Genomic DNA, 16861 nt, shown 5'->3' with positions numbered 1-16861 from the left:
ACACTAACATGATGTTAATTTGTGTGTATTAAATTAGTTTCACTGTTCATTAATGCAATTTCAGGGATAGTATAATTATTCATTAACGATAAAAAACATTTGTTCACCCACTGTGATGCAACACAACCTGCAGAAGAACAGATAATAAAATAAAATGTACGCTCTGTACAGTGTAAACACCAAAAGACTACCACTTCCTGCCTTCTCTGCTGCCTTCAAATGTTTTGCACCGCTATTTTATTTGTACATTTTTACATTCACAATTCAGTATTTATTTCTTTCACATCACTTTTTCTTTTGCTGACTGGAGTCACAGAGAGACAGAGACACGATGATGGCTCGTAGCAGATTCCCTGCACAGGGTGAATGAAACAAAAGGATGAGACATTTATGCTCAGCTCCTTTCACATTGGTGCTGTCAACTGCAAACAAAATGTCAAAGGTTAAAAGATCACACAGACACATTTTTTGGTAAATAACTCAAACTAAATATCACTTGAAAATGTTTTCTGTGTAAACACTTTAAATGTTAACGTCATCCTTCAGGCTGATAGTGAGGCAACGTCTTGCAGTTACAGTAAATATGACAGAATCAGGAAGGAATGCTGGTGACTGATTACAGCCGATATTTGTCGACCAAATGCTTTGCTGATAGGGCGGAGGTGTACAGGTGAGCTGCTTTTACCTACATGCACAAGACAGCCTGATGGATAATTGCATAGATCAGTCATCATTTTAATCCAACGTACCATTTTCTCCTGCAGCAGAACATAATTGTGCCCCCACAGTCAGAAGGTAGAGCAGTCGTCCCCCAATCCCAGGGTTGTTGGTTCTATCCCTGTGTCCTCCTGTCGATGTTTCCTTGAGCGAGACACCGAACCCCAATTTAGTTGCTCCCTGTGAGTGTTGGCCAGCTGCAAAGCATCTCCCCCATCGTTGTGTGAATGTGTGCGTGATCGTAAGTGTGACAGGGTGAATGAGAAGCAAAGTGCTTTTAGTACCAGTAGGTAGAAAAGCAGTATATAAGTGCAGACCACTTACAATTTTAAGTTTTCTTTCTTTTAATGTTTACACAGTGTTGAACAAGTCAATGCCCACAAGCCAAGAAAACACACTGTAACTACATGTTTGCATGAAGAGAAAATGTAAGTCAAGTTTGTTTTTGTTTGCTATGTTCATGGGTGTATTACAAGAATTGGACACTGGGTTAAAACGCCCATACATTCAGTGGAGAATCTGAAAACAGTCCTCATTTATCCAGTTTGTCTGTATGATAGACATCCATTGTTGTCAAAAATAATAAAAAAAAAATCCATCAAAAACACAAATCTCCACGGGGTGACATGTTTCTTCATATCAAAACTTGCAGTTGAGTAATTTGTAATAAATCACTATAACTTTACAGCTTAAAGTAAGTGAAAATGAACGGTGCAGTGGAATTATGGTTTGATTCAGAGCATCTGGGGCAACATTTGTTGAAAATGTCTTCAACACATGTTTTGGATTGAACACCCCGATGTCACCCAGGGGAGCAGGACAGTGGCACGGTCGAATAAGCTGATCCAGTTTGCGGACTGACAGACATTAAGAACTCACTGTTGGTTTTAGTGTCTAGATGTATAGCAACTTTTTGGTAAAAATTGGAATAAAATAAAAACATGATCCTACAACTCTTGTAGGATCTGCAGACAATACTGGACAAAATGAATAAAAACAAACAAACAAAAATCTCAGGGGTTTTTGGTGCTCAGAAAATTTTATTTCTTGATTTATAACTGCTGGAGAAAATATGCTTTTTGAAATTTAAAATAAAATCTCTTGATTTGTGCAGCTCGTTTTGTTTAGGTTAATGCAATTCAAAGTGTTTTATGAAAACATGAACAGGCACATCAAACAAGGACAATAAAACATAAGAAGAGTCAAAACTGTTATAATAATGCACACAAAACAAGAATATATTTTTAAAAAATCATATGATGTCAAGTCTGCTAACTGAAAGTTGTAGAGCCACTAATTCATTTGTCTGATTCAGTTTTGAAATTGTCAAAAAGATGTTACAATAATGATGCTAAAAACTAAAGCAGAAGAACAAAGCAGGCGTCAGAAACCTCTGAAGGGCTGTAGGTTGAAACCGTGGGACTTCAGCAGTAATCAGCTCATCATTTGTGTCACTTGAATTATTATTATTATTTTGTTTAATTGTGCTTTCTCATTAAAGCACCATCCTCATGATCAGAACTTGTTGGATGAAAGGTGAAATATTTTGTTGGTCGACTAATTGGTTAATTGACTCCTCAGTGAATTTCTAATCATGACATGTTGGTAAAATATTAAACCTCACTGCTACAAACACTAGTAAATATTTCATTCAGCCCATTTCTCACTCAGCTCTCTCCTTATGTCTCTCTCCCTCTCCCTCGCTCCCTGGCAGGCAGCCAATCATCTACGGGGTCTCGCGCCTCCTGTTTGGCCCTCACCCTGCCTCAGCGCCAATCAGACGCCTCACACCAAGCGCGCACGGCACATCGCCACGGGCGCCGCCGAAAGCAGGAGACATGGCGGAGAGCACGAGCCAACACACGCGCACGCATACGCGCGAACGAACACACACACACACACACACCCCTCTCCGTTACAGAACATCAGCGTCGCGTGTACCCCCTGCCGCCACCTTCCCCTCCCCTTCTCACTTCAGTCTGTCGCGAGAACGACGCACGTATCCGTTCATAACCTCCGCCATTATTCATCACCCCCCCCCCAGTCTCTCTCCTTTCATCCCATGGTGGTGGTGTTTCTTTCCTCGAGCCTTTTCCCGCCCCTGCAGGGTCTCCACAGAGCCGCTTCCTTCCTTCTCGCCTCGACCTGACTAATTTAACGCCCCCCCTCCCCCCCAACTCCCCCCGCCTCACGCTCGCTCGTGCCAAGCCCAGGTGATTATCTATACGCCCCCTGTTATCCATTACCCCCCCTCCTCCTCCTCTCCCTCACCTCCTCCTCCTTCTCTCCTCGGTACCGACAGACCGACAAATCCCTCCCGGTGCTCCTGTCCCCCCCCACCCCTCTTCTCCTCTCTTCTCTCTCTCTTGTCTCCTTCCCCGCCAGCCATGATCCGTGGCGGGCTAATTCCCAGACGGTCTTCTTCTTCCTCTTCTCCTCCTTCCTCCTTCTCTTCTACTCATCACCCTCTTCCTCCACCTCCTCCTCTGCCGCCACCTCCTCCTCCTCGCGGGCCTGGTAAGTAGCAGCAGCAGCACGCGCCATCCATCTTCTCATTTTCTCCTCCTCTCTCTGTCGGACTGCATGCTGTGTTCACGGTATTTATCGGTTGTTATCGAGTCTGGCTTTTTTTTTTTTTTTTGATTGACCCCCCCCTCCCCCTTTCTCACCTCCCTCCCTCCCTCCTCTCACCTACCTCACTGTGCTGAAGGGGGGAGTGGAGGGAGGGGGGTTAATGTGTCGCGTGGGAGAGCCGTTTTCCCCTCGCGGCCGGTGGCCACCATGACCTTCTGTCGGAGCTCGCGCCGGCCCGGTTGACCAGACAGGGTAATTAGTTACGCCTCGAGGGAGTGTGGGGGGGGGGGGGGTGGGAGGAGGGAGGGCGTGATAACACACACACACATTGTCACACTGCCTGCACACACGCACGAACTCGCTCAGTGCAGACACACTCATCGGGCTTTTTTAAGCTGCACGTATTTGGTTTCCTGCACGCATCTCTCACACACATTTTGTGTTTCTTTCTGCCTCTCTCTCTAACACACACACACACACACACACACACTGATTTCACACTCATTCACATGCATGCTTTCAGTCTGTTTGTCCTGCACACACTCACAAAAAGCGGTGAGTGTGTACAGAGGTCAGAGGTCAGAGTTTGAAAAAGGAAGAGGAGACCATTCTGTTACACAGCAGCTACCTGCTCTGGCCGGAAGGCTTGAATCCCAATAGGACCAGAGACTAAAGTAGCAGAACTCTATAAACTACTGCTCCATTTTTCTCCAACACAACTTTTGCTTGTCGTCTGAAGCCACATGGAGGAGGGTCATCTTAATTTCCCCACGCTGCGTATGGAGTACAGCCCTGTTACATTAAAATGAACGTTAAAACGTATGTTTTCATCCACACAGTGCACAATGACTGCGTTTACGTGCATTGATTTCTCCTCCACCTCTGACTTATTTCAGAAGCCTGCCTCAGATTTTAACTATACAGTGACAGAAAATGCTGCTTTCTGACTTCTACTTTTTTGTATGTGTGTTCATGTTGCGGCAGACTGTGGGAAAAGGGGGACGGAAAGGGGAAAAAAGGGGGAGACGTGCTGATGATCCACAACGGGAACTGTGTGAATTTAAGAAATCAGACATAAGGCACTTTGTGATAGTTAAACTGTCTGCTGGACTTTTAAATCGTTAACGATTTCTACTTTTATTTGTTCTTTCACTCAGCTGCGAGTTCGAGTCTGCAGCCTTTTTCCGATTTACTTACCGTGTTAACGCAGTGAGTGTGATGAATGCTGATCGTTTTCAGTCATGCTGCTGTGTCAACAATTAAATCACTCGTGCGTGGCCCTTGGTGTTACTTACATATTTTTACTTGGTTGGTTGATCCTTCCACTCAGGCCACATCATGGGGATGGTCCGGTCTTGTCAAAAATGTTATAAAAGTCAACGTAGAATCAACAATTTACCTTCTGCGGCGACAAGTTGAAGAGAAACGTTTAAGTCCCCATTCAACTGCGGCATTGACACTGGAGCTTTACTTAATTTAACTCCTTTGTGATCTTTTTTTTTTCATTTGCAGAGCATAACACGCCAACAACACACAACTAACTGTTGGACGACTTCCTTTGTAAGGGTGTGTGTGTGTGTGCGTGTGTGTATGAGTGTGCGTAAGTGTGTGTGAGGTCATGTCGGGCATGACGAGTGGCGTGTGTGTGGAGAGCGACCTCTCCTCGATGCTCCAGAGAAGCTCTGCACCCTCTCACCATCACCCAAACCACCATGGTTACAGCGGACAAGGACAGGTAAGTCCCCATTGAGACATTTCCAACATTACGGACCTCAGTGCAGTTCTAAGTAGAGGTCCTCTTGGTTTCTGGTCTAATGGGTCATTTCCCATCGAATCTTTTCCCTCTTGTCTTGTGTTATGCGTATGGTTCCACTGCCCTCAACTTACTTCAAAAAGATTTAAACTAAATCTAGTCCCAGGTACTTGCAAGAGAAAGGGGTCAGTACTCATGTTCGTGTCATCTGAGCTGTCTAAAGTATTAGCGTGTAGCAACAGACTAAAGAAAACCAGAATTATGCTTCTTGCGGTGGGACTTGCAAGGGCCAAAACCTGACGTGTGACTCTAGTATTCTAGAAAACTGGACCTTCTGATTTATTGGTTGGAAGGATCCTTGAATGAACAACTTTCTTCTCCGTCTTCTTCCAACCCACAGCAGTAGTATTACATAGTTACAACATAGTTTCCGGCACCAACTTCTGTAAGCTCTACTTTCCCATTGCACCAGATGCCTCCATCTCTACTGCAAATATACAACATTGGTTCTATATGGTTCTCAAACTGATGACAAACAAACAAAATTAATAGTGCAAAACCACAAAAAGCATATTGAGACCCATCTACTTTTTGACTGTATATTTTGTTGAAAAAAGTATTTCCAGTTTATGCATTCCAATTAGAAAGTCCTCGGTAATTTCTTCCCCAGAGACTAGAGACTAAATCCAGCAACCTCCACTGGGGAAAAAGTGTATTGTAACTTACATTTCCATAACGGGCCAAAGCCCCTGGCAGATTAAACAAAGCAAACAACCTGCCTGCACAGCCCTAAGTGAGAAATGAGGGATGGGATCTCATTAATCAGCTACATTCAGTACTACAGGTCCTGCCCCAATAGTTCCTGAACCTTCTGAAGTACTACCCCCAGACTAGGGACTTTGGCCCAGAACTAAATTTTTCTCTCTGGTGGAAATGCAATTAGAGGAACTAAATTCCGCAAAAGGTTCCCGGTCCTGCAGTGGAAATAAAACTAAAGACTTACTGGTCAAGTTGGGATTCAGATGGTTCTAACAGCTCATGACAGGCCCATCTTTGCAGAGATTATCCATAACAATGTATGAAGTCACAACATGACAACAATTTAACAATGTATGACTTGTAATGAAGAACGTACAGAGAATTGTTAGCTGACTTTAGTTAGGTCATGGTTATCCCAGAGGTGCTGACCAGTGCTCAATGCTTGAAGGTCTCCAAGTTCTCGAAAGCTTGCAGCTTTTGGGATGAGGGGTGAAATTTCTTCGAGAACTTCAAGCAAGCCCAGTTGCTACTTAACTAGTGATTACATTTAAGAGTAGCAATGAATTTCATGTGTTGCAGGTGTCCGGCCTGGCTCCAATGTTGGACTACACTACAGAGATGGACCGTTACCGTTCGTCCATCGCAACCTTCTACAAGACCAATGTCAACATGAACATGAACGTCTCTAATTTTCCTCAGTCTGCCAAACTGGCAGCTCGCTTGGCAGCTGCCACCCCCATCTTCCCCCCGACCGCTGCTAGGCTGGGTGCCATGGCAACAGCACCCTGGGGTTGCCATGACAATATGAACATGAATGTAAACATGAACCACCCGGCTGCCATGTTCTGGGGCCGGCCTAAGCCTGTGGCAACTGCACCGACACATCACCACCACCATCACCATCATCACTCCTCTGGAACGCCAGGTCACATGACCTCCTCACACCACCATAGTACCAGCATGCACCAAGGCGGTGGGGGGTCAGGAGGGGGCGGAGGAGGAGGTGGGGGGAGCAATGAGGGCGGAGGAGGTGAAAAACAAGGACACACTGCCTCCTCACTTCCTGTCACTCAAGGAACAGCACACCATCACCCCATGGCACCTAGCAATGGAAACTTCCTCCCCAGTTATGGCGCTGGAACAGACTGTGGCATCATGAACAAGCAGGGACATGCCCACCCAGACATGATGGGCCTATCAGAGGGTGGGAGCTGCAATGGGGGAGGGGTGATGGGTGGGAGCTTTCTAGGGGGGCTAGGATTACCACCAGGGGTTATTGTTATGGCAATGGGGTCGGCAGGGGGAGGGATCTCGGATGCCGGCAGCGCTTTTCAGATGACCGGAGGCCAACGGTCACTAACGGACTGCCAGCAGCACACAAACTCCTCCCCCTGCCCCTCCTCTTCCTCGCCGTCATCGTCGGGGGTTACAGCAGGGGGTGTGGGCTTGTCGTCATCATCGTCTTCGTCGTCAGGGGCGGTGGCCAAGAGGAAGAGGAAGCGGTGCGGTGTTTGCGGGCCATGCAGGCGGCTGATCAACTGTGGAGTCTGCTCTTCTTGCCGCAACAGGAAGACAGGTCACCAGATCTGCAAGTTCAGGAAGTGTGAAGAGCTGAAGAAGAAACCAGGGGGAGGAGGGGGGGCGCTGGAGGTAAAGACACACGCACAGTAACAGATAGTGACAGAATTTTTTTGTCGTATTTCACAGTTTCTTGAAACACTTTGTAAGCCTGTGTGTATATTCTTGTGTGTGTGCATGTTTGTGTGTGTCCTGGCTCACTTAACCCAGATCACTGCCAGCGAAAGGCGTGAGCTGGAAGGCATCGCTCACCCTGCTGAGTCTGTGTGTGAGCGCTGTGCAGATGGTGGGTGGTGAAAAGCGAGAGCTCAGTCCCTGCTGAGGTCTGGCAGGCTGCCAACACACAGACACACACACACACACACACGCACACACACTCTACTGATTCAAAGAGATAAAGGAAGCTAGTGAGCGAAGGAGGGAAAGGAGAATATTTATGTTATCTACTACTGTGTGCATGTGAGTGGAAGTGCAAGTGAGTGCAACATGAATTAGCGGCAATCAATAATTCATTGACACCCGTGTTCGACCTCACTGACGTCTCTATATATCATACACACACACACACACACACACACACGCACTTCTTCCTGTGGGAATCTCCACAAACTACCACTAATTATTCCCTTAGCTTCAACACACATGTGGTTTGAACACATGCATTCAAACATGGCATCTGTGTCCCAGGAAGACACTGAATTAGTTGTCATAATCTGCCTCAATTACACAGTAATTGGACCTGTGGAGGTGAACATCAAGTGACACCATTTTGTGTGTGTGTGTGTGTGTGTGTGTGTGTGTTACAATGTATGTATCTTAGTGCATCAGACTGTGTTCGGTATGTGTGGTTATTAGCAGGTGGTTTCACACTGTTGCCTCATCCCCTCTCCCTTTCTCTTTGATGTCGACCTGACAGACTTTTCAGCCACTCACAAAGTTTTGAAACGAGCAGCAAAACCCTGTGGGTAGAGTTTCTTTTAGAGGACACCTTGTCTCTTCTGAAAGAATATTAGCCCTGTGGAGTCTGGAACAAACTGACCATTGACTTCAAAGTGAAATACAGTAAATGCAGGCTAATTTAGTTTCTTTTAAAGTAATAGTCCCCTGAAAAATCTCAAATTTTCTGTCGAAACATTTCTTCAAAGGTAGTTCAAAAGTCTTCAAAGGTGCCTGAAAAAGATTTGTAACTTGCACCTTCACAAGACTGACACATCCCTGTAATTGTACCCTTTCATTCTTCTAGCCAACTACATTTATTTGACTGTTTCTTTCAATCAGCCACAACATTAACACCAACCTGGTTGTTTTGTTGGTAAATGGTATTGATGAGAGGGACAGGGTTCTAGTCTGCATATACACAGCCCCATATGGTGCAAGATGTTCTGTTTGGTTTCATAGCCAGCGTTACATTTTTCCTATGTTGACCCCTTGTCCATCACATCATTAACACCATCAGATGGCATTAAAGGTGTGAGTCATGGGCACATAAAGTGGTTCACATTAGCTCCACCTTTGCAGTGATGAAAGCCGATTCACCAATATATTTTTGTGCTTTATAGCACAACAATGTATATTAATTTAAAAAATAACCAATTCCGCATGATGTGTCTCACAGAACAGCACTTGCAGCAGAGTTGTGATGTTTCATTTTATCGGTTTATGGACTTCTATTTGAAGAACCTTGTGCATCACACGCCAATGTGAAAGGGAACCCTTTGCATATCTGTAGCCCTGTTTACACAGAAAGCCTAAATTAATAGTATTTTAAACAATCTCCATACAGACACTAAAACCAACAATGGAAATTTTAGCTTGTTCATCGGTGTCGTAGACCTTCACCGTTGTCCGAAAAATGATTAAAACACAGGTCCATTGATGAAATGGGGTAAACCATGACGCAGACTGATGGTCAACACCAGTGGGTCATTGTTGGTTTCCGGCCATGACAGATCAAGCTGATGGTCAGAAGGTCTTCACTTTCTCTTCCTCTCGCTAAGACCCAATACTTGCTCGTTTGGTATTGTAGTTTCAGCGTGTTCCTGTGACACCTGTCAGCTCAGAGGAAGCCAACTTAAGCTGACGCAAAAGTTGGTCTTGTCTGCATTAGTTCTTTGATATCTGCTTAGTTTGTCATGGCCCTTAGAGTCACTATGGGAATTGCAGAAATTCATTTAGACAATGACACATTTCTCTATCTCATTCTTCTTCTTAATTTCTCCTTAGCGACCACCTTCTGTCCCAGCCGGCGAGGCATTTCGTTGGTTCTTCTAGTCTCCAGCTTCCCTCCACCAACTGAATCACAGAAAGTCACTGTAACACGTGGACTACAAATCAGGCTTGGACAAATTCAACAATGAACTACAATTTCTGGAGCTTAACTAGACATTTTGCAACAGGATTACAAATTTCCTACTGTGTGGATGATAACTTGGGACTTCAAATCCCACCTTCACTGGAACAGTGGGCCAGCTAGGAGAACAGAGGAAGAAGGGGGAGTTTGGTTACAGGAAACAGGTATTGATCAATCAGCATGTGGTGTGAAGATGTTTTCCTGAACTTGTTTGCAGGTAAATAAAAAAAACAAAAACATTTCTTATTGACACATACAGGTTGTGTAGATGTGAGCTTTCTACAACAATGCTACCAATGTTTCTTTTTACATGTTGTTACAAGGTAGTATGTTAATGTTTGTGTTTTTTGTGGGGGGTTTTTTGTTGTTGATTTTTTTGGGGGGTCATTTCTTTAGGGTTGTAGGACTTGTTCATTTCAACACACTGATACGTTCTCTCTTTAGTTAATGACATTCAATTAGTTTCAGGAGTTGGTTGCATTCCTATGCTCAACTTTCTCTATTGTATGTGATCAATTATTTGAGCTCATGAATTTAGTAGTTTTGAACCAGAATCCTCAATTCCACCTGAGAGGGTGTCAGATTTAGTAGATTTCAAAAATGTATATAATAGCTGTTTAAGTATTTGAGTTGACTTCCATCCATGTACTTCAGGAATATTCCCTAGCAATTATTTATTTTCTGAAGCTCAGATTTATCTGAGGTTCAGATTTATCTTGTCACCTACAAACATATACCGCTTTATTCAGCAAGAGTCAAATTTTCAGGGCAATGAAACCCAAACGTAAGGGACATAGTTTGTTCAACCTTAAAACCAGCTCTGTAATCATATGGCCGTCTTGAGTTGTCCAAAGATGTGAGCGCTCACAAGTTGTAAATAAGAGAATCTATCTACCATCCATTTAATGACGTTAATGCAGCACTAATCTACCATCACCACATGTGATCAAACTGTCTCTTCCTTCCTGTTCCTCCTAGCAAACCACAAACTCCATCATAGCCAAATCTGGAAGGTTCAGGCCTCAGCCACAGAAACAATCACAGTTTGACCAAAACTGGATGACAAGTTAACCTCAAAGGAAGAACTTTACCACAGCTCAAACTGACCTCAACAGGAAATGATCCAGGACTGTTATTAAGGACTACACTTTCACCACAGTAGGACTACAATTACCACATCACTGTTATCTGTCTTCTCTGTCTACCTCCTCCTCAAGAACTTTAAAGGCACCTTGATTCATTTTTACTGAGCTGTGTTCATACTGGTACAGCATGATCTGCTTCTTAACTCTCTAGTGGGTCCAGAACTGATGGATTCTGGGGTTTGGATTCTGTTTTTACATTTACATTTGGCTGATGCTTTTATCTGAAGGGACTCAGTCAGTCAGGTAAGGTATTAGTGAGGTACAAACGGAAACTAAACTCCTGGATTTATTTTATTCAGTCGGGTTTAAATGGAAAAGTCTCAGGGCGCAGTCACACTTCCAGTTAGTTTTACATGAACTAAAGCAGACTGGAAACACACTTTGCATATAGGATGGGAGTAGAAAGTCATTTTAGTCTTAACGGAGTCTTTAAAAAACAAACACTTTTAATGGATTCTAACTTTAAGTATTGGCTCTAAATTGGTGGCCTCCTGTCCCAAACATTCACCTGGAGCCAAAAGAGAGTTCAGAACCAGCTTCTCTATTCTTGAATTAATGCAGATTGTACCACATTATGACCAATAGGACACAACAGGAGAATCCACCTGCAGTTTAAATGTACCGTGGGAACTCACTGGAATCCTTTGAATCCTTTGGGAAGCTCTGAGCAGAACACTGGGACTAAAGGGATCCAAACTGAACTGAAAGAGATGAGATCAGTACATTCCACACAAAAAATACATGTAATTTCCAACACGTCTGTGTTAAATTTTGAAACCATATCATCATATTCTTCCGCAATACCTTTTAAACATATAAAAATTTACAAAATGACATGCATGCACGGCTTTCTTGTAACTTCTTCTTCTTATTTTTAAAAAAAAATATTAACTTGATAGGTGTCATCTAACAGAGACAGAACTCATTCTTATTTTCCATAATTACGGATTTGCTCCCTGTTCACCACAGTTGTAGACCTTCAGGAAAGTGCCAAAAACCAATTTGTATCAGAGCAAAAGTTTCAAATAACTAAGTCCTAATGCTTTAGGAATTAGAGTACAACCCCAATTCCAAAAAAGTTGGGAAGATGTGTAAAATGTAAATTAAAACAGAATACAATTATTTGCAAATATCATCAACCGATATTTTATTCACAATAGAACATAAACAGATTTTGTAACTGAGACATTTTACCATTTCATGGAAAATATTAGTTCATTTTGAATTTGATCGCAGCAACTCATATCAAAAAAGTTGGAACAGGCTGATGCATACCATACTGTAGCATCCCCTCTTCTTTTAAACAACTGTCTGTAAACAAGTTTTAGTACAGAAATGTTGTCCAATTATTGTCTTATGCAAGATTATAGCTACTCAACAGTCAGTCATGGACCATTGTTGCTGGATTTTTTGTTTTATGATGCGCAAAATGTTTTTTACTTGTGAAAGGTCTGGACTGCAGACAGGCCAGTTCAGCACCCGGTCTCTTCTCCTGTGAAGCCATGCTGTTGTGATGGATGCGGTATGTGGTTTAACATTGTCTTGATGAAATATACAAGACCTTCCCTGAAATAGACGTCTGGATGGGAGCATGTGTTGCTCTAAAGCCTCTATGTACTTTGATGTTGCCTTTCCAGATTTGTAAGCTGCCCACACCATAGGTACTAATGCACCCCTATACATCAGAGATGCAGGTTTTTCAACTGTCTACTGATAACAAGCTCTATGGTCCCTCTCCTTTTTAGTCAGCAGAACAGGGCATCCAAAAACTATTTCAAATTTTGATTGGTCTGATCACAGAAGCGTTTTCCATTTTGCCTCAGACCATTTTAAATTAGTTTGGGCCAGAGAACATGGCAGCATTTCGGGATCCTGTTCACATATGGCTTCTACTTTGCCTGATACAGCACAGCGACCTGTGTTCACAAGACACTGATGTCCAGTTGAGAATCCTACTTGTTTAATGCAGTGCCCTAAGGGCCACACGCATCCAGTTTTGACGTTCGGCCTTGTCCCTTGCGCACAGAGATTCCTCCTGATTCTCTTAATCTTTTGATGATTGTATAGATTGTAGATGGTGGGAGACTTTGCAATTCTATGTTGAGGAACATTTTTCTGAAATTGTCCCACAATTTTTTGGCACAGTTTGTCACAGATTGGTGAACCTCTGTCCATCTTTACATTTGAGAGGCTCTGCCTCCCTGAAATGCTCCTTTTATACCCAGTCATGTTACTGACCTGTTTCCAATTAACCTAACTAGTTGTCAAATGCTCTTCCATTTGTTTCTGATTTGTGGCAATTACTTTTCCAGCCTTTTGTTGACCCTCTTCCAACTTTTTTGAGATGTGTTGCTGCCATCAAATCCAAAATGAGCTAATATTTTCCAGTAAATGGAAACATGTCTCAGTTTGAACAATATGTTGTTTATGTTCTATTGTGAACAAAATATATATTTTTGTATTTACATTTTCACATCTTCCCAACTTTTTTGGATTTGGGGTTGTAGTAATAGTAGAAAATTTACTTCAGTTGCAATGAGTAACTTTGTAGATGTAAATTTACAGTCATGCAGGGGAGTTCATGTGTATGATGATTCATGGCAACAGGACTTCATGCTTGTTATTTCAAAAGGCTTTTCATGACTCAGTCTGGGGAAAGAGATTTAGAGAACCCTTCTCATCAGACCTGAACAGGCTTGTGACGTGAACGATAGAAATAGTATGACTAGTGTAGGGGCCATAGGATCTAATGACGATGACAACTCCTACAACAGCTTGTTTCGCCAAAATGGGCCATTAGGTGGACGTGTGAAGTGTCTTAATCTTAGATGAATGAGCAGCATGAAAAATTATATACAGGGAAGGATTTTACTGTTGAAGATAGATGGCTTTGTTCACTCCATTCTTAAACCATCTATTCTCTCTATCAAAACCCACTATTCCCATCAGTGAGGACAACATGTTTTGTTCTTCAGGTGAAGGTATACTGCTAATTCTGATCCTGTAGTGTTGCTCTTCCTGTGCTGGACCAATGTAGAGCTTTGAACACTCTTCATTGATTGGACTATATGTTTCTACTATTACTATGTTTCTCTTCTTTTGTGTTTGACCATCTGTCTTTTTAGTCTCTGCCTAAGTGTGTGATGAGTTTAGAGACAACAAGTATGCAGTGTTTTCTAATGAGTCTCCTTTGTGGCATATCGGACACACCACCTGTGTTAGCACACTTTTTTCCATCTCACTTCCACCCATGACCTTCTGTTGGATCAGGGTGTTGTCTTGATAAAGGTCCACTGTCCTCAAGTGTCTGCAGTTTGACTCACAGTCATCAGTGGGCAGAAAACATCCTGACCTCTTTCAAAGCTAAGAAGACCGGAAACAGAAACAGTTATTTGCACTACACACTACACACTGTAATATACACTAATATCTGGATGGATTTTTGGCTGGACTTTCTTTAAATTTGGTTGTATTATTCATGGTTCCCAGAGGATAAATCCTAGTGACTTCAATTCCTCTAGCATCACCAGCTTCACATTTACTTTATTTCAGATATACATTAATTTCAAACAGAAACACAAATCAAAATTTTTAGAATTCTGTAGGGACCATGGGTGACCCCATCTCGGGATGCTCCTCTGACTTTTCATTTTGTACCACCAGCAAGTTATAGGGTTTAATTCAGAGGATAGGTTGCCATTAAGTTCGCTAAACATATCTAGTTTCCACACAAAATGAATCATAGCGACTTTCTTGATGATCCTGACTTTTCAGTTATTGCAATCGTTGTGGATCTAGCGTTTCATAGACGTGTTGGAAATATTATTTTATTTTTGTTTATTTCATTTACAAATATCATGAGGAAAATGATCCCCTGCCTATTTGTGGGAACTATAATCAAACATCCCCCTTTTCTTACTTGGGAGGTGAGGTGATAAGGGGGAAGGGGATGTTTGTTTCGTGTGTCTGTTCTCCTCCTCATGTATTCTGTCTCTGTGACCTCCTCATGTGCTGAATTATAATAAAGCATTTCAAAGATTAGCTGTGAGTGTGTGATAGACACACACGTTGGGGGAATATGGGTGTCAAGTGATTGCATCATACAGAAGTGTGTGTAATGATGTGTGTGTGAGCGAGAGAGAGAGCGAGAGAGAGAGAGAGGAGGCATGAAAATGAACAATATGTTTTTGAGTGAAAATTTTCTGCCAGTGTGCTGCCACAAGATGGAAGCGCTGTGTGTTTGTGTGTGTGTGAGGGCTTGTCATCTTAGTAATGGTGTTGCTATCAGAGCAAGAGAGCGACAAAGACAGAGGGGCTGGTTGTCCCTGACGACAGTGTGCCGTGTTGCCTGGCAACAGCGCTAACAATGGCCCACCACCAGTGTTCTAGAATGTGGGCGTGGCCTGAGAGCGAGCGAGCGGGGCACCTTTCTCTAGGCATAGTTTTAGCCCATTAATTTTAGCATGTGACGTAAATTATTGTTTATGATCATGTGTCATAAATCTGCAAATAAAGCAGCTTTTGAACGAGACTATGACACATTGAAGTTGCAAAAATCAAAAACAAAAATTGCAGAATCTGAGATGCTTGGAAGAATAGGATTACTTATGGTAATACTGGTAATTTTTCTAATATCCTCCAAAATAAAATTGATATGTTTTGTTGCTGGTTACCATATTTGTTAATAAAATAAAGCCAGATTTCAATTGGTACACTTTGAATTAAAGTAACATCTCAGACTCACTGCAATCTCAGCTAGAGTTACATTTGTGTGCAAGCCAATGCATACGAACAATAAAGTTTTGTTTAATAAGAATAAACAAATATTTTTATACGTTTGGCAGCTTCAGTAAACATCCCCAAAAATTTGCTGAAATATTTGGAAATAAATGTGTTATCGCTGTGATTTCCCAAGAACTGCACCAATACAAAAAATATGTTTAACTTTTCTTTAAAGCCACAGTTTAAATTTTTATTTGCTAGAAATGTGCTCCAAAACGTACTTAAAACTCTGTGAAGTCATTCAAAAACTACAAATCCCTGGCAGTATTGCACAAATAGTCACTTTCTTGGTGGGATTTGAGTGCAACTCGCCCTCCTAACTAAACCGAGAATTTTCTATTATTTCTGCTTGACTAGTAAGTTTTGGAGCATTTTCATTTCTCCTACTTTTGGCACTTTAGGTATTTGCTTCAGGCTAAGCAGCTTTATGCAGAGAGTAGCAGAGCAGGGACCACCAACCACCACTCAGCTAAAGTCACTCTTCACACATTTTCTTCCCAGTGCAGTTCTCTGTCCAACGTTTGGTGACTTGGTGGTAGAGCATTGGCTTGGATGCAGAAGGCTGGGGGTTAGAATCACACCCCCTCCGGTGTGACCCTGCCCAGCCACCAAGGGCCACCTTGGTGCCCGTCCCGAGCCCAGATAAAATGGGAGGGCTGCAGCAGGAAGGGCATCCGGCTCATGCTAAATCAAAGTGCGGAACACGTTCTGCTCTGGTGACCCCTGAAGGGACAAGCCAAAAGCAGTGGATCTTTTATGTTCACAATTATATTTGTGGTGTTCCTCCAATGCCAAATCTTGGTTACATTTAATCTTTTTTTTCTCTCCTGCTTTTTTTGGTTTCATTTTCTCTGTCTTCTCTATCCCATGTCCTTTCCTTCCACCAGCATCAGGACCTGGCAGTAATCCACCACAGGCTGTGTGTGTTTAACAGCCATTTAATCGGACCCTGATAGCCTTAATTAGTGTAGGAGAGCCTCTCTGTCTCTGTCACTCTCTCCCTGGAGACTCATTATCCCTTTTAGTTTTCTTGCTCTGAGGGCAGGAGATGGGGAGATGGAGGCGCGGAGCGTGAAACTGGAGCACATGCAGGAGGAAGAGGAGAAAGAGGAGAAAGTGGAGGAGAGGAACAGTTAAAACCAAGGCGCTTCAGCCTAAAGGTTTTTCTGGCTCCATCTGGTGGTAAGCAACTTAAGGCACCTG

General features: G+C 42.9%; 1 protein-coding gene across 3 annotated transcripts; it reads left to right on the top strand.

Annotated features, from left to right (window-relative positions):
• Positions 1-2999: 2999 nt before the first annotated feature.
• Positions 3000-14917, top strand: LOC137137198 (CXXC-type zinc finger protein 5-like). Of its 3 annotated transcripts, none has more exons than XR_010915686.1 (5): positions 3000-3234; positions 4804-5026; positions 6383-7453; positions 9605-9895; positions 10710-14917. XR_010915686.1 is itself a non-coding variant. In XM_067523152.1 (4 exons), the coding sequence occupies exons 2-4, from the start codon at positions 4910-4912 to the stop codon at positions 9650-9652; spliced, it is 1236 nt and encodes a 411-aa protein (XP_067379253.1). In that variant the 5' UTR covers positions 3000-3234; positions 4804-4909; the 3' UTR covers positions 9653-14917. The 3 variants fall into 3 exon arrangements, 1 of the variants encoding a protein (XP_067379253.1); XR_010915685.1 differs by having other exon boundaries at positions 9605-9948; XM_067523152.1 differs by having other exon boundaries at positions 9605-14917.
• Positions 14918-16861: the final 1944 nt, after the last annotated feature.

This window comes from Channa argus, chromosome 12, assembly GCF_033026475.1.
Source record: "Channa argus isolate prfri chromosome 12, Channa argus male v1.0, whole genome shotgun sequence".
Classification (NCBI taxonomy): Eukaryota; Metazoa; Chordata; class Actinopteri; order Anabantiformes; family Channidae; genus Channa; species Channa argus.
Note: the sequence above shows the minus strand (reverse complement) of the source record. Positions and strands in the feature narration are given on the sequence as shown.

Excerpts from the sequence above, each read along its gene's own strand:
- LOC137137198 (XM_067523152.1), top strand. The coding sequence starts at position 4,910 with ATGTCGGGCATGACGAGTGGCGTGTGTGTGGAGAGCGACCTCTCCTCG. Across the intron at positions 5,027-6,382 it reads GTTACAGCGGACAAGGACAG|GTGTCCGGCCTGGCTCCAAT; the intron begins GTAAGTCCCCAT and ends CATGTGTTGCAG. Across the intron at positions 7,454-9,604 it reads GAGGAGGGGGGGCGCTGGAG|CGACCACCTTCTGTCCCAGC; the intron begins GTAAAGACACAC and ends ATTTCTCCTTAG.